The sequence below is a fragment of the Lactuca saligna genome, chromosome 2 (assembly GCF_052625555.1).
Source record: "Lactuca saligna cultivar CGN05327 chromosome 2, ASM5262555v1, whole genome shotgun sequence".
NCBI classification, from domain to species: domain Eukaryota; kingdom Viridiplantae; phylum Streptophyta; class Magnoliopsida; order Asterales; family Asteraceae; genus Lactuca; species Lactuca saligna.
In genome coordinates, this window is record NC_136418.1 from 126,932,502 (window position 1) to 126,950,698 (window position 18,197).

At 32.3% G+C, this 18,197-nt stretch overlaps 1 protein-coding gene across 2 annotated transcripts; it reads right to left on the reverse strand.

Moving 5' to 3' along the window:
• Positions 1–9,994: 9,994 nt before the first annotated feature.
• LOC145031539 (ARM repeat superfamily protein) lies at positions 9,995–17,949 on the reverse strand. 2 transcript variants are annotated; one of them, XM_078980116.1, is made up of 22 exons: positions 17,779–17,949; positions 16,206–16,307; positions 15,764–15,907; positions 15,579–15,659; positions 15,432–15,501; positions 15,267–15,337; positions 15,016–15,179; positions 14,858–14,929; positions 14,534–14,768; positions 14,190–14,252; positions 13,832–14,101; positions 13,621–13,734; positions 13,370–13,496; positions 13,128–13,297; positions 12,930–13,031; positions 12,750–12,853; positions 12,403–12,682; positions 12,091–12,326; positions 11,548–12,015; positions 11,156–11,450; positions 10,394–10,577; positions 9,995–10,259 (listed from the first exon to the last, which is right to left on the reverse strand). In XM_078980116.1, the coding sequence occupies exons 1-22, from the start codon at positions 17,884–17,886 to the stop codon at positions 10,180–10,182; spliced, it is 3,540 nt and encodes a 1,179-aa protein (XP_078836242.1). In that variant the 5' UTR covers positions 17,887–17,949; the 3' UTR covers positions 9,995–10,179. The 2 variants fall into 2 exon arrangements, with proteins under 2 accessions (XP_078836242.1, XP_078836243.1); XM_078980117.1 differs by lacking the exons at positions 15,764–15,907; positions 16,206–16,307; positions 17,779–17,949 and having other exon boundaries at positions 15,432–15,507.
• Between the last annotated feature and the right edge of the window lie 248 nt (positions 17,950–18,197).

The window sequence follows — 18,197 nt, forward strand, 5'->3', positions numbered from 1 at the left end:
CACTTCGTACCCTTGTCAAACCTTAGTGGAGCGTATGTGGTTAACCGAGACACTAATTTGGGGATGACATTGGTAGCGAAGGGTGGCTCGATGTTTGTAATAGATCAATGGAGCGTGTGTGACTAACCGACACATTGATTAGGTGATAGTAGTATTGAGTGCACCACGTGATTCGTATGGTTATTCACACCTTATTTGTAAACATCTTGGTCTTCATCTCCCTCTAGCATCATTGTAATGAGTTTTATTATTTAAATCTATAAGTTGTATGATATCATCAATATCTAAAAATAATAATATTTTAACGGTATATATTACTAATAAATTTATCAATAATTTCACAAGAAATATAAATAATTGTTTTATAACGGTTAAAATATTCATAAAAGTTTACAATTTCCTAAAAAGTTGTAGTTTTATAATATTTATATTGAGGTTGTAATGAATAACACTGTAACAATGTTCATATGATTAAATTTCTAAATTCATCTAAGTTTAAAGCTAAAAGGAAAATAGATGAATAATTCAACATTTCATAGAACTCAAAATGTATTTAACTGATCAAAATTCTAACCAAAAAACGAATAGTATGAAATAAAGTCATAAAAAATTAAACCCCAAAACCAAATAGTATGTAAACAAAATATGAAATCTCTCTTCCTAATAAAAACCTCTCTAAGGTGCCTCATGGATTTTTTTTCTATGCCTCTACTTTGACACATGGCACCTTCTCCTGAACCATTCCCTTTATTCCCGCTCATTCCTTCCTCCATTCACTTCAATTTGTTTCCTGATTTTCAGGAATCCACAATATAACCGATTGTTTATCCCAACCAATTAGGAAATTAATCAGGTAATGATTTGAATTTCTCTAATTCAGCTACAATCAATCATCTTTCTCAAATCTACGATTTCATTCCCCAAATCGTTTTTCTCAACTCTAAAATTTCACATCGTAAAGATTCATGAACCCTAAATCCCCTTTTAAGGTAATGGTGATTGGATTATACTTTGTAATATCTTCGATTTATTTAAGCATGCATCTGGTGTTAAGTATGTCCACATTTACTTTCTAGAGTGTGTTTGTGTGTGTGTGTGTGGGGGGGGGGGGGGGGGGAATTTGACTGTGAATGTTGATTTACCCTCCACTGTATGATGTTTCTGCTTAAATTTTACGTTTTTGAAGACTCCACTAACAAAGTATGTTGTTTAGTTCTTTAACTTCCTTTTTTTATGTGTTTCGATTTATTCCTCAAAATTTTATTACTTACTTGGGTATTATTTTGTGGGTTTTGACCTTTTGGGTTTCATATATGTTGAAAGTGAAATACCGATTAACATCAAAAAGACATTTAAGGCGTGAACATATTGTCTGAATCAATTAAATCAATAAATTTTAGTTTTTGGCCATGATTTCTTCAATTTTTTATGTTAACTTTGTATAGGGTTTTTATTACTACTGTTTAGTGAAGTTTTGAAACTCTACAAGAGGTTGAATTTTTTATGATTGATGTTCAATATTCATGAGATCATTGAAGAATCCCAAAGTAATGCATATTACTTGTTTGATGAAATGTCTAAAAGAAAGTTTGATGCATCTTTTGTATCTATAGTTTTTAGGTAGAAATTAATTTTGAGTTTGTTTTTGTCCGGGTCCAACAAATGTTTTTTATTTGATTTGGTCCTAAGTCCTGACAAGTTAGCTGCAACAGAGTAATATACTCCAAGTGTGTTCTTTTAATACTAAAAAATTGGAAATGTATTTGATGGTAAATTATTTGTTAATCCATTTTGTTTTTTGTTTATTTCAAGGACACAAGATATTTGATAAGCCCACTATATTATATATATTCCACTTTCATAGATCTATTATCGATATAGGAAATGATAATACTACTTCCTGGTAAATTCTAACCACCAAAGTACTCCGAATAATACTAATTTGCTAACTTCACTTTGTTCATCCTTATTTCCAATGTAGCTCTTATACAAAACTATAGAAATCTTATCTCTAATGTTGATGTTTTGAAACACTATAGAGTTTGAAAAAATGATCAGATCAAAAATGTGACCACATATGATTTGAAGTGGTTTTTTTTTTTTTTTTTTAATTTTACTTTTTACTATTATATATTCTGGTTTTTATTCTACCGGTATGTAAAATTTGTAGATGTTTTTAAGATCACCTTTTCGTTTAATCCACTCTTTTTTTTTTACTTCTATTTATGTATTATTATAACATCAAACTTTAATTTATGTCATTGTTTTTTCTTTTTTCCTATTTCATTTTTTCAATGTATAATGTGTAATTGGAAAAAACAGAAAAAAGTATCTTGCTGTTGGTAAGGGTTGATTTGTTCTTTGAAGGTTTAAAAGGAGAAAAAAGGAATGAAGAAGGATATGGACAACTTTCTTCTTAAATGAAGATAATGAGGCAAAACAAAAGGAGTAAAAAAGAACTCAGAAGGTATTTTATAACATGGTTTTCTAAAGTTTTTTTTTTCCTTAAAACAGTTTTAAAAAGACTTTATCTAATTAAAGCATTGTACTTTCAAAGGACATTGCTATAATTGGGTTTACTTTTAAAACAGCTACCAAAAACATTAAAACACACATCTACAAGTTTAAGTGCAGTGGGTTAGGTTGAGGCATATGACAGATAAAAGAAAAAATGAAACTAAAAATGACCAAAATATGTCTAACATTGTGGTGTATTGCCAAAATAAATGAAAAAGAATGAATTGCTTCTCCTATGTTTACCTTTACAGTAGGTGTAGTCAAAACAACTCTAAAAATTGATTTTTTTTATCAACTTCATATTTTAAGTCCCTATATATAGGTTATATGTACTAAGATGACACAACTTAAATTCATCTTATATTTCAACCCGATTAACTTGTACCTTGATCGCACTCTACTTTAAAAGTATGATGTTGTTTTTGGTATAAAATTCATTCTTTTTCTCTTAAAACTCTATTGTTTGTATGATGTGTGTATTTTCTATGTTTATTTATGTTTTCCTATTAAAACATGGCACTTTGAAAAAATTTGAAATATCAATGTACTTTCAGATGTTTGTTGGTGTGTCCCTGTTGGATATTACCTTTAAAAAAATTTAGTGGTGCAAAGTTAATTTGATACTTGATTCTTAACTTAGATCATATAAATAAAATGTATCTATATTGGTACTTGCTTATAACACTTATTGTCTTTTTCATGAATTTTGAGGAGGTTATGTGGCATGATGAATGGATGCTTAGTGGACATGTTTCGAATATTTGTTTGATTAGGAAATATTAACTTTGGTTTTTTGTTTGCTTTTAAATTTTTCATCAGTAATTATCTACGTCTACCTATAATGCCATTTGACAAATAAAATCATCCTACTTTCAATTGCTTTGTGATATTTTAATTTACAAAGGTGTTAATTAAAAGTAAGATGCTATTTTAGGGAAAAAAAAAAAAGTTAAAAAACAACTTACTTCTGTTTTATAAATGTTGATGTAAACTTTATGATTATAGGGAACATCTATTCTAAACTTTATGATTATAATGCTATTAAAATAAATAAGAACCATTTTTTATTAGTGTAATTTTGCCATTTCATTTCCTCTTTCTCCACAACCAACATAAACAACAGTATCTGAAGTTGAGTACTGTAAGATGAAGGGTAAACAACAATTATAATAAAAGTAAGGAATTTAACTATTTATAATTTAAATAGGTGATTTTGGAAATACCTTGGACAGAGCTTGACTAATAACTGTTTTCCGGCAACCAAATGCACAATGAAAGACACATGTCGCACCAAGAATCGAGGGGAAAAGAGCATTGAGAACGCTCTAATACATAAAATAGATGTGTAACACCATAAAATTTAAAACAATTTTTCGTTTAATTTTTAATAAAATATTTCATTATTAAATCTTCCAAAAGTCAAATATCCAATGTTTCCATAAAATACATAACATAATCCATAACCCAAAATCTCAAAAACATGACATCTGCAAGTGTGTACTGATCAAGCTGGCGCCTTCCCACGATCCTCGCTAGTACCTGAAACACATAACATATAACACTGTAAGCATGAATGCTTAGTGAGTTCCCCAAAATACCACACACTACACATAGGCCTTTCCAGGCCATAGGATCTTCCGATCCAAGTGTCTCAGGGGATTTCCATCCCAGACTCTATTGACCTTCCGGTCCATATCATCTTGACCTTCTGATCCACATCATCATACTTATATCACATAACATATCACATATAGCCTACATCACATATACATCATACACATAAGACCTTCCGGTCACACATAATTACCCCATCAGGTAAGGCATAGTGAGAAGACTCACCTCACTGATGTCGGATAATCACTCGTGCCCAATCTCCCGACCTATCGTCCTCCTATATCATAAGTACAACTCTCATTAATATTTTCCTGACTTTTTTTTGACTAACACTATCAAGTCAACACTAGTTAACCCTGGTCAACGCTGGTCAACGATCAACCTTTGACCCGACTCGTCGAGTGCCTTCGGACAACTCGGCGAGTTCATCCGTGTCCACCCGTACCTGTCTAGTCCCGCTTAACACGTCGAGTCTTTCCCTTGCTTGACGTGTGACACCTGGCTTGAATTACGGGGCCACCCCGACCCAACTCGTCGAGTCCAATTATGAACTCGGTGAGTTCCATCACGTACTCACGTCCTCTAAATCCCTTCTCACTCACCGAGTCATTCCCCAACCCGGCGAGTCACCAACTGTGTGATTTACAGGGGAACCCTAACCCTACTCGTCGAGTCTGTTCTTGGACTTGGTGAGTCCATACCATGCACAAACCCAACTGACCTCCTGAGGTCAGATCTGTTCCATTAATCCATAGATCCGACCTTCCCAAGCATGATAATCACGTAAAGTCTATATCTTGATGCACAAACAACATCTATTTGATCCTATATGATGTTTTAGCCCCAATTATCATAACCCATGGTCAAACCCCCAATTGATCTTCATAAAGCTTGATGAGTAAGGCTCTCTATACCTCTATGGATCCAGATCTAAAGCCTCCTCACAAATAGGGACTAATTTGACATCAAATCTAGCCAATAAAGGGTCCAAGAAACCCTAAATCCATATGATCATCATAACAACATAAGGGAAGCCGAATTATTACCTCAAATGTGATGCTCTGAGCTCCAAATCCACAGAATGTCAACCTCCTTTGCTTCCTCTTGGCTAGAACCTCCTTCTCCTTGCTAAACAATACTTTAAAGGTCAACAATGGCTTCCTCTCTCTCCCAAAACGCTCAAGCACTCTAGGGTTTCTCTCAAGGGACTGATAGTCGCAAATGAACTCGCCGAGTCCACCCATGAACTCGCCGAGTCCGGTCATCAATCCGGATAAGAATTCGCGACCCTACTCGGCGAGTCTAAGCACCAACTCGCCGAGTCCCTCCACAAACTCCAAAATAAATGAATAAAATAATATATCTAGGAATCCGGATGTTACAAGATAATTAGATAATAAAGTGGTATAATTGTCAATGATGTAAATATATATTGAAGGTACTTGTCAGTAAGTAGTAACAATAGCAAACTTTAATGCAATAGGGCAAGGTGTACGTACGTGCCAAGTATGCAAATAAGAATTTAATAAACATAAGAAATCTATATTTAAAACTAGATTATGTTAATCATTTTCTTAGAAAAATAAATGTAAAATCTTGAAGCATGGTGAATTTCTTTTTGACACCTCGCAATTCATGTTCCAATACACTACCCTAAATAAATAAGAGAGAATATATCATTTTATAAGAAATATCATCTTTTTATAATGACAAAAGTGGCTTAAAGAAAAACCTTCAATTAGTAATGACCAGGTGCTTTAATATGTTAGTTTTCTCATTCTAACTATACCAATGTGATGTTCCGGTAAACTCTTCTCATATGCACATTCTTCATAAAGGCAATACGATAACAATATATAACCGTTAATCTATTTTCCATGAAGACAACAAGATAATTTTACACTAACTTAATTTTAGATTTGTCATATAACAATTGTATTTCCATGATTCACTGTGTTTTTTTTTCAGACTATTCAATTTTATATTTCATTATTTTTTTTCATTATTCTACATGTAAATAACAGTCATTTGTATCTTCAAACCATTTTATACATTAATTTAAAGCAACAATTATAAAGTTACTGACAAATCATCTAAATTTGAAAGTTAATAATCGTTTTAAAATTATTTAATAATAATTATGGTTTTAAAGTACCAAAATTCTTTTATTTTACTAAGCGTGGTTTCCACGGGTTATAACCTAGTGAATAATATTCAAATCACTCAACTACTCAAAAAAAATCAGGAAAATCATATATTATTTATCTTGTTTTGGAATTAACAGTTTTGGTCTGCCTTATCTAGAAGTACGGTTTGTTATTGATGTTGATGTGCGTTTGTTTGAGGATATGGTTGTCAGATTATCAACATCGTAAACATCTTACCGGTTGCGTTTTAATTCTTCATGTACATATATTTTTTAAAGGATGTCCACTTAGTTAGCGGATTTGTTGTAGTGTTTTTATCAAGATTCGAAGCAGGTGTGACATTATCACCTGTAAACGAAACAACATCCTAAATGTAGAAAATAAATTTGGATGTCAATCTAAAAGTTAATAATATTTTAAAGTTTTTAAAATATTAGATTTAGTTATATTATATTTAAAACCTTGTAATTTAATGTGTCTTGAGATCCGACTTCTGCCAATAAAACATTAAATGAATCGGATTTTAGCGCCTACATTTGTAGTACATAGAAATATGTTAGTTGGTCAACTGAAATACAAAAAATGAAATTTAATAAGTGTAATGTTTGTATTATTCTTCATAAAAGAATGTTTGTTGTTCGATGTTAATTTTTTTTCCAATTCAACAATAATTGTATTATCAACAGTAAAGTTTGAGATTGCATAACCATCAACTTTGTTCCTCAAATTATAATGTGAAATTTGAATTTGAACACCAACTTTTTATCGAAAAGTACATTCAAAGCAAATAGATAAATCTTCATATTACCCTCCAAAAAATTAATAAAAAAATGGTTACAAAATAGATAGACAAAAGGTAAAAAATTAGTCTTATATAAATGAAGTTAATATCAATAACCTTATTAAACTTTTGAAGCAACTCTTGTGCGGTTTTTTCCAGAAGTTTCTTTGTGTCACGATCAAATAACGTAAGTGACACCACGCCGGTAAAGTATTGTACTTGAATGTCGATTTTGAAACTAATATCATTGATTTAAACAAATACAATAATACAAAATTAGAAAATTTAACTAAAGAGTATAATAATATGTATAAAAGAATTATTAAAAGGCTTAGAACAAGATGTATGTATTTGTTCATGCAAGTTGAAGTGTAACAATAAAAAACGTCTTCATCTTGCTTTTGGTCCGTTCCACGAGGTTTGCCATCATATCATATGTTAAAACGACTTTTATGGCTTTCGCTTGACAAATATAGGTCAACATATTAAAAATATTAATATAAAGGATATAATTTTGTCTCTATAACTAAATGAATGAAACTAATATACTTAAAGTAGATTGATTAATTTTTTTCATTACCTCTCAACAGGAATATAGTAATAACAAGTAATAAGAACAAAGTAAAAAAGAAATTGTAGAAGAAGAAGGAGAAGAGGGTAAAGAAAGAACCTAGAAAAAAGAATTATAGAATAAGACCGTTGAAGAACACTTTAAATCATACGACTCAATCCAAAATCGTAAGAAAAACAACTTCAGTGTAATCGTATATATAGGTTGTTTTTCAATAAGGAAATCATTATCTTCCAAAAAAATGAGATCCTGAAATATTATTTTGGAGATTTTCGGTTATTCATCTTCAAAAATGATATCATTTATATTGAATCAAAATTACAAATTAATTGACTTGCTTAATTAATGAGTTTTAAATTCAAAAGCATTATCTCAAATTCATTTATTTTACGTGGGATATATCGGGAGATAAATTATATATAATATTGACTTTATTTTTGACTCTTAAATATTTTGTTAATTAGGATCAGATTAGATTGTATAGGTTAATGACCAAATTATTGATTAAAAAAAAAAAAATACGGGTTTGAATTTTGAAATCAAAAGTTATAAATAAGGGAGTTAAATTATGAACAATATTAATTAGAGAAACTAATATATCGTATATAAATAGAATGATATGTTGTAATTGATAATATAATTATTGAATTTAAAGATTCTATAATTAAATGTAATTGGGTTTGAATTTTATTTGAAGAAGATGATGTCAGCAATCTAATCTAACGGTGGAAAACATAGAATTGAAATGCAATCAAGGGTCCTAATTGCTTCATTGGTGAATTAAAGGTTCTCTTTTAATAATATTTAGAGATATCTAAAAATATACTTGAATAGTAAATGAAATTTTGATTACCAAAACCCTAAATTCAAGGTATATCTTCCTGATTATTTGTTATAAGATTTTGTTATCTAAAATAAAATTTCGTTAAAACTAATTTCTTTTAATAAAAAACAAGGTGGGGAACCCCCGCGTTGCGGGGGTCAGATGCGACAGGTTAAGAATGACTGTAAAAAAAATTAATTTCCTATTTTTTACATATTCATTTTCATTATAGGATGTAAAAAGTTTTTTTTTTTTATATATATTTGTTTTAAAAAAACAAAAATTGCACCTTAAGACGGATTTGAACACAAAATGACCGGGAAACCGGAACTATTCGCAACACGTGTCCTCATAAAATATGGATACTGACATAAAATAACCGAAAGATGGATTTGAACACAAACACATAACCAGATGACTAATCTTGCCAAAAACCACATAAGTTTACTATTCCTAAAAAGTATCCTCCTTTAATATATATATATATATATATATATATATATATATATATATATATATATATATATATATATATATATATATATATATATATATATATATATATATATATATATATATATATATAAAAGAATATGTTAGAAAAAGTTTCCGTTTGTTTTTTTTTTTCTCAGTATGAAATTAAACAAAGTCTAGCAATGCACTAGTCAAATAATTAGGAATGGTTGTTATTAATACACCCTTTAGACACCTTATGAATATTTTTTATTATAAGTCAATCTATAATAAACTATTTATAATTTATTTTTTCGAAAAACAATGCAAATTTTACCGATATAAGAATTTTAAAAATCAAATAGGATATCTATATGGAAAAATATGGTGTCTTTTTAGCCAATCCTTTTAGATATTTGTTGAATTTTGTAATCAACAAACCAAATTGAGCTTAATATTATTACTTATATTAAAAAGGTAAGGATTTGATTTGATACTTTTATATAAGTACAAGGTTGTAAACTAAAACTACAAATGATGACGTCCGGGAAATAATTGCTGCATGAAAAGCTGATAAAAGAAAACAAAAATAACCAATATAAAACAGTCAAAAGTATAGGGATGTTGTACTTTGAGAATAGATTTGGTGTAGGATAAAAAAACTATTCAAAATACCAAAAATACGACTATGTTACCAAAAATCAAAGATAATTCCATTTCTTGGTTTAGGCGTTACAAATATAGCATTCTGAAACTTCTATATCGCACAAAAAGTGGTAAGATAATTCCATTAGTATTGGTTGAATTTCTTTACTTTCACTATCACGGTTATTCAGGATTATTTGAGAAGCCAAAAGTTACTTCAATTTTAGATGCCTCTCCTACTTGTTCGAATAACTGTTACAACACACATTTTTTTATTCCAGAAGCCCAAAGAACATAAACACCATATTAAAAAAGCATACAAACTTCCAACAGCTAGGCCACCACGTTTTTGGTAGCGTGTTCCTCTAATTAATTTATTTTTTAGTACGTTGTATAATACTAATGTATCAGGAAAAAAAAAATCATAGAAGGCACAAAAACCAGAAACACAACTAATAAAACATTGACATTTCGCAAACATGATTTAGTGAAGTATCATATAATGGTTTGTTACATACATCAGGAATAGGAAGAGGCCTCGTTAGATAACATCTTAAAAAACTATTCGTTTTTGTGTACATCTCAAACTCAATAAAACTCGTTTTCTACATAAAACGACCAATCAAGCCTACATAATAGCAGCCAAACCGATTGCACCTCCATCTTCAGTTCTGGAATCTGAGGCAGATATTGAGCTTCGTGGTCTTGCTGAAAAACACCAAAATTGAGGGTTTTTAGAACACACCATAATATAGATGTGGATTTTATTTATATTTATATATTATATATGCATGTCATATGTATGGTTATCTCTAGATTCAAGAAGGTCCTTCCTTTCTTACCTACAACATTAGTGATTACGTTCACACTTTTTTGAACAGCAAGTGCTTTCAACTGGTTCCCAGTACCTACCAACAGCAAGCTTCTCATAAGCTGCTTTTGTTCCTTAAGACTACTCGTCTTCCCCAATGCTTCTTCAAATGCCAACAGATCTTGAGGCGTAATGCAAGGAAGTGACAGCAAAATCTATACAAAATTTTCACAATAAACAATGCAAGATTTAATATTTAAGCTTTCCCTTAATACAAATGCTTAAAACTTTAGACCTTTAGTGTCCTACAGAATAAAACAGGTTGTCATGTATTGGACCAGAACCGAGACCGATGTCAATGAGACAAAAAATTTGCAAAATTTTTGTCCCAATCAAAATGGTGGGACATGGACTCGCTCTCAGTCTCTCGTTTATGAAAAAAGACGTAAATGCCCTTCTCATTCTCATCATCGAAAATAACCCTACAAATCTTGTTCAGTCCCGTGTAAGAAAACGCAGCCTTACGGCTGCGTTCGTTACACATGACGGGACTGGATAAGGTCACTAGGGTAATTTTCGATGATGAGGATGAAAAGGGCATTTACGTCTTTTTTCATAAACGAGAGACCGAGAGCGAGTCCATGTCCCGCCTTTTTGATTGGGACAAAAATTTTGCAAATTTTTTGTCTCATTGGCATCGGTCTCGGTCCCGGTCCAATACATGTCAAACACAGTACAACCTGTTTTATTCTGTGGGGCCCAAAGAAAAAACAAATAGTGAAAAATTACTTACTTGTCTGGGTGTAGGGTCGTCCTTGCAAAAGTTTACAAATATTTCTCGACACAGACTAACAAGGTCAGCACTAGTAAAAGCATTTGACTCGAGTGCTAAGCCTTGAATTATCCCCGAAAAAAGATCTTTACAAACAAATTGTCGAAGCTCAACATTATCGGTCAACATAGCTAGGTTGACCACGGCCCCACAGAAGGATGCAACCTTAATAGTCGACTCACCATCTGTCCATCTAAAAGCATCTAAACACAAACTCAACATCGGAACAGCTATATCCTTGTTCTTCAAAAGAAACCTGCACAAATCCACAATTATTTCAATTTTCAAATTAAAAACTAAAAAATATATTAAGGAATCGTGTGCTGCTATACATATAACAACATATTACATACCCAACTAAAGAGGTTGACACGGCATTAGAATCTTTAGAAGACTGTTCAGAATTGAGCCCAGGGTTCAACCCTGGGCCCCCCAAAACTGAAAGGAGAGTTGAAATCTCACGGGTTAAGCCACGTAGTAACTTTTCTTCCATTACTTCAACTTTCAAATCAGATCCGCCTAAAACTCCATTAAAATCTGGAACTTTTGCTCGCCCTTCATCCAAGAGACCAGACCATGAGATTCTAAGAACTTGATGAGAATATACAAGAAGAGGGTACATTAGTCTTTTTAACCATATGTCCCATAAATCAGAAGGACAGTTTTTCACTAATGGGATCAAAATCGAATGAACAAGTTGTCTTATATGTCTGAACTCCATTGACTGAATATTCTCAACCAGTGCTAAGTCAATCGCTTCGATATCCATGCATCTGAAAAACGAGTCTCCAACTGTTGTTGATAGACCCAGTACATTATACCTAGATCCAATACATAAAGACTGTTAAGGGCAAAATGGTAATTATGCCACATTGGTTAATGGTTACTTAACTTACCCGCTATCTCGGATACCCTTTAACCAGTTTCGGATATCGGTTTCATTTGGTTCTGGATTTCCATCTTTTGTGTTTTGCAAGCCATCAGTGAAAGTTATTGTACCCTTGGGCATTTTCGTACTTTCACCAAGAAGACTTGTTCGTTCAGCATCAGTCATGATCATAGCAGACTTTATTTCTCCAGGTAACAATTGAGTGACAGATGGCGACCAAAGAGAATGCATAGCACGAAGAAGCTGACAACAAAAAAGAAGAAACATGTTTTTAGATATAATTTGCTTAAAAGACTTTGAAATATATTTATAGTCTTACTTTGAGAAGAGGTGGGAGCATCCATGGGAGATGAGAAGCCAAAGGATGAGAAGGAGTAGAATTATTAACATTCAGATTTCCTTTTTTAACCCCACTTCTTTTAAGTGCTTTTTCAAAGAAAGTTACAGTGTGAAATAATGACCACATAAACTGTGTTTCACCACACAATTTAACCAGGCCTGATGGATCAGATAAATACGTGTTTTGCCACTCGATTTGTGTCCATTGACTGCTTAGAGGCTCAAGTAACCATGTCATAACTTCTTGCTGCTGTTGTGGTCTGTATTTAATTACAGAAAAATTAGTAAATATCAATGAAATGAAGTAAAAGGTTAAAAGTAAATTACCCAGCTGCAGATGCGATAATGAGAAATGATTCACCAAAAAGATTGTGTTCACCACGAAGTAATTGACCTTCTTTTTGCAGATATGACACCATGTCTGCTATGCCCTGTTATCAACAAATATCAAATATTATAATCATAAATATTATGAGACAGGTTAATTGAATTAATTTAATTAATTACCTTCATGTGGGGTAAAAGACGTGTGTCAGCAGTTTTGGCCAATCGTATAAAGGCAGTGCAAATATGTAATCTTGCATGTCTAGATCTACTAGTTGCGGGATCCTGTGTTAAAAAAAGGCATGGTAAATAAGTAAATATTTAAATAAAGTAAGTCAAACTGGATTTTGTTTTTGTATAAAGAAAAAGTGAAAAGCATACCTTGACAGCTATTGGCAATGAGGTTAGGAGCTCAAAGAGTTTCTTGATTACACTTTCAACGGCATCTGGATAATACTTCAAGAAGGGTCCCAGTGCTTCTAAATAGTGCCCAAGAACTTCAACTAATTCAGGTTCACTCCATTTCAAAGAAAGAAGTTGTTGAAGTAGACCTGAAGTTCACAGTAAATGGTGTGTTAAAAGATCTGAGAGTATACACACAGTAAAAAAGTATAAAAAAGAACCTTCTAGAATTCTGCAAGAAGCAAGTTGAGCATCAGAAGCACTCCCATTCTCATCATTTTGACCATCAAAAACAGCTCCCAAAACATTCTCCACAGCAAGTTGCATGCTTTCTAGAATCGTTAAATTCTGAAATTTGAATTCAGAAAGGTATTTAAGTCTTTTTACATTTTTAACTTTCTTTCTATAACTTTTTTTACTGTGGTCATTTTTCTAGATAGAAGGGTAAAATGGTCATTTTTCATAATCAGACCTGAGAAGGCAGTGGGGAAAGAAGAAGGCTCTTAATGATCATAATGATTCTGTCTGAAACTTTGGTAATGGTTATAAGAGGTTTGAAAGAAGCAATAAGTCGAACCAATTCCAGCTGTAAATTCCAAGAATTTAAATTTAATAATGTTAGAAAAATGGAATAGATATATAAGATGGTTAATTGACCAGTTTGACCTCACATATATACTCACCAGCTTTGCGCGATATTGGCCAAAATCTCCCATGCCTTCCACGTCATCACTCCATAATTCCAATACAGCAAGTTCATTTCCAGGGTTAGATTTTTCTTTTTTAAGCATTCTCTGAAAAGATATATCCAACATGATGCTACATATCTCATCATTTACAAAAGGTAAGATCTTTCTTTTATGATTATCAGTCTGCCCTGAACCAGGGGCAAGATTGTCAACTGACCCATCTCCAACTGTCTTTGGCTTCGAGAGTGAATCTCTCACTAATGCCTGATCAAAAAACATTATGATGAATCTTTGAATACATACTGTTATTAAAACACTAAACAAAAACTACTTGCAGAAACTTTTAATATACCAGTAAAAATACAAGGGACTGATAGTGAAGCTCGATCTTATAATGTTTGAAATACTGCACCATCTGCAAAAACATTTTCAAGTGAGGATCATACATTTTAATCACTTACAGTTCTCTAACATAAGATTAAATGACCATTTTACCCTCACCACATTTAACATTCCAACAAACAATTTTACAATATTCTTTAAGTTTAACATGAATGGAATTGAGATTAAAAAAAAAGGACATATGAGTAAAGGGTAGGTGTCTGAATACATTAATCCAGGTTTTTTGCTTAACTCATTTAGTCTTTTTGTCCAGATTTAAGTAAAAAAGAAGCAGCTCTTTAGTTGATCTATTACCTTTTGTAAATAGAGAGATAGTATTTCACTATCACCAGTGATGCATTGCAAGTTTGTAGAACCAAAAGACACCAAACTTTCACATATAGACTCTGCAAACTCAAAGTCACTATCACTAATAATGCCAGAATTTGTCTCTGATACCCGTAAAAACTCTGTAGATACATTCATCAATATGACAAGAATGCTGCTCATTGCAGAATCGAAATCAGAATCTGCATCAGCAGGTCTCCTCCTACAGACCATCATCTGGTTGTTAATAAGTGAAACCAGGGGCAAAAAAGTCAATAAATTTATAACATAGACAACATACCAATTGCTTACCTAGAGGACACAAGCTTGAAAAACTCACATGCATGAAGTCGGAAATCAGGAGAAGATAGTAGAAAGCCACAACTAGTTGAAAGGAAGAATGGTTGTTAGAAATTTAGAATATAATAAGTGGAAGTGTTTTTTATAAAAGTAAAAAAGATGAAACATACCCATGGATTGTGCCATATTTTGAAAGATAAGGCACTGGGGCCCATTCAGCATATGCATTGATGGCATTAAGAGTAGCTGTTACTGTAGCTGCATGCTGCTTTGCAACTTCAAGTTGTTGCCTACCTGCTTCAGTCATGGCAGCTCCAAAGTGTCTTTCTAATAACTGAATGAGAAGTGTAATAAAATAAGAACAAGTATAAAATTAATACAGACATACATAACGATTAATTAAACAATAAACAGTACTTACTGTATACAACAATGGAAGGATTTCAGGCAAAGATTCAGTTAACCCACGTAACAACAGTCTACGTCGATCACCTGTATAGATTAAAAGTAAAAAAAAAATAGTGAATTTTATAAAGATATATATCAATAAGATAAGAGAGAATAGTTGTAACTTGTAACTCCAAACCTTCTAAGTCTTCGTTATGAACAGTGATATCTTCAGGAAGCCACCTCAGCATCATACACACCATCTCAGCCTACAACTAGAACAAAAATCAGCTTCAACTTTTAGTGAAAAGCAAATAAAAAAGAACAGGAAATGGATTTTCTTTACATGTGTGGGGCCAGAGTTGGAAAGAGCTACTAGAGATGGAACAAGTTCTTGCCATAGACTTACGCCTTCTCTCCTGACTATCTGTATCAAAAATAGATACAAGATGATGATGATAACAAAGCAAATAAACCAATTGCATGGAGCTTATGAAGCTAAAAAAGTTCAAAATGAAAATAGAAGTAGACCTCAGCAATTAGAGCAGCTGTTTGACTTTTTAGAGCCCACTCTCCAGAACTGTTTGCAATTTCGTTCATTAAATCCATAGAAACTTTTGCAAATTCTCGTCTTTCTTCAGGGCTCAATTCTTCCCATCTTAGTCGCACTAGATGCTGCATGCAATAACATAATCATTAAAAAAAAAAAAAAAAAAAGATCTGTTGTTAGAGGCAGTTATGTTGACCCATTTACCTAAAAATGGGTTGATTTGGGCCAGGGTTAGGTTTTATCTGTAACAGGTCAAAAGCATTGAAAGTGTAACCAAATGCCTACAGCCTCCTAAATTTTTGTTTATAAAACTCAAAAAAGAAAAAGCATAAAGAAGGGTTTTGGCAAAGATAAACAGTCATGTTACTTTTATTTACATCACTAGATGAGAAGAAAAAATCAGCATATAAGTAAGAAAAGAACCTGCAATAATTTGAATGCATGCAGACGAACTTCAGAAGGCCAATCTTTCTTGACTAAAAGAAATGATGTGCTTGCCAAAACACGAACATCCCCAGATTTTACCTATAGAAAAAGGATAATTAAGGCTCATTAAGCAAAATGTATGTGGATACCAATATCCATAGTAAAACAGCAAGTACTTTTCCATAGATCTACATTGCATAACAATATATAAGAAACCCAATCACATATAGTGTCTAGAGATATATAGGGAATTGTTAGCTATGCTTTTTTTAATTACTCGCATGCTTATAAGCTGTTAGAAAGTTAGGTAAATTGGTTACCATTCTATTAGTGATTAGTTAAAACGTGTATATATGTTTCTCATTTCGTCTGTAACAATTCATTCAATCAATGAAGAAAACTTTTCCATTTTTCCAACTCTTTCTTCTTTCAACTGTAACATGGTTTCAGACTGAATTTGATCCTTTTCTACTGTCCATCATCTTCTTCAATTACTCAATTTCTCGTTCATCAAGTCTGAATATCCAATTCTGATAATTCTAATGTCGTTAATGCACCCCTCCTTTCTCTCTTGGATCTTCTGATAATCCAAGCTCTATTCTCGTCTCCAATGTCTTTAATGGTGTTGGATTGACTGCATGGAAACGATCCATGACAGTTGCTATTTCACTTGTAGGGAATAGGTTGTAAAGTCACAACTTTAGGTGTAGTGACACAATGGAAGCTGTTGGTTGGAAACTTGGAGATAATATGAAGAAGCCTGAAGAACTTGATTGGATAATGGCAGTAAGAATGTTCATATGTGGACTACATTACTTGAGGTGAATGATGTCTACTATAAACTATAGATGGCAAGGGTTTATGACATAATCATATGCCTCAGCAACCAATACTTTTTAGACCCTCCAGTACCCACAACAGTGACATCAGGTTTTAGTAATAGGTGTGAATTGTAGCAGGTGATGCATAGACTGGAACAACTTGATCATTAGTATAAGCACATCTTCTTCTCCTTTAACAAAATCAAGTTTCACATTAGGCCTACAGTTGTATGTATAGCTTTGAGTTTTCCACTCTTCTATTCTTCATACTATAATTTCTTTATAACACTTGTCCAGTTCTTTGTTCTTTTTGTTTCTCAATACTTTTAACGATAGTTTATTTCTAACTTGTAAAACCTTTCAACTCCAGCATCATATGAAGGATTAAGTTTGCCAAAAAACCTCAAAAGAACGTACAGATTTTTCAAAAGTGACATGAAATAAATTTCAAAATCTATTGAGAAGTGAAACATGTGGAACCTCAGATGAACCTAAAATTAATTTTTCTCAATTACTAACAACTAACACAACATTGCAGAAGTTCGTTCATCGCATTTCCATACATAACTTCACATACGCTAAAAAAAATCTTCAAAATACGCCACATCCACTGATTCGTAGGCAGCGTACGATCAAACTTGTGAAATAAACACGTTTTGCAACCAAAAGCCGAATAGTGCAAGAGAATGGACGTAATATACTCACAGATCGATGAAAAATTTTGTAAAATAAAACACAAATGAACATACAGATTCTAAGTACGACATAGCCGATTTGCGATCGTCGGACGAAGAGCTCCAGCCAAGGGCGGCGACGATAGCTCGGGCAACATCGCTCGCTGTACCACTGCTGTCCATGGTCGCGGCAACGACTAACGTGTGAGTGAGGGTTCTAGAAAGAGGAAAGCTTGCAATGGTAATGTTCTAAACCACAGTTTTAAGTTTAAAAAAAAAGTTATACCTTTTCTTTCTTAATTTAAAACTTATTATATTTTAATATATTTATTTTCTAATATACCAATGTATTCTCATTAGATTTTAAAATCCCGTTTTTTAGTTTAATCGGTTAGACGATCGGTTTTCGATTCAATCAATTCAAGTGTGAGTTCAACTCATCTAATAGGTGTGTGTCAACCTTAATTTATGTATACTTCAGATAACTTAATTGA

What these genes read in the sequence shown, in the direction of transcription:
- LOC145031539 (XM_078980116.1), bottom strand. Translation starts at nt 17,886, where the DNA reads ATGGACAGCAGTGGTACAGCGAGCGATGTTGCCCGAGCTATCGTCGCC. An exon ending in AGTCCCTTGTATTTTTACTG is followed by an intron (nt 14,102 to 14,189) that starts GTATATTAAAAG and finishes TTTTTTGATCAG; the next exon opens with GCATTAGTGAGAGATTCACT. An exon ending in TTCTTGCAGAATTCTAGAAG is followed by an intron (nt 13,298 to 13,369) that starts GTTCTTTTTTAT and finishes TGTGAACTTCAG; the next exon opens with GTCTACTTCAACAACTTCTT.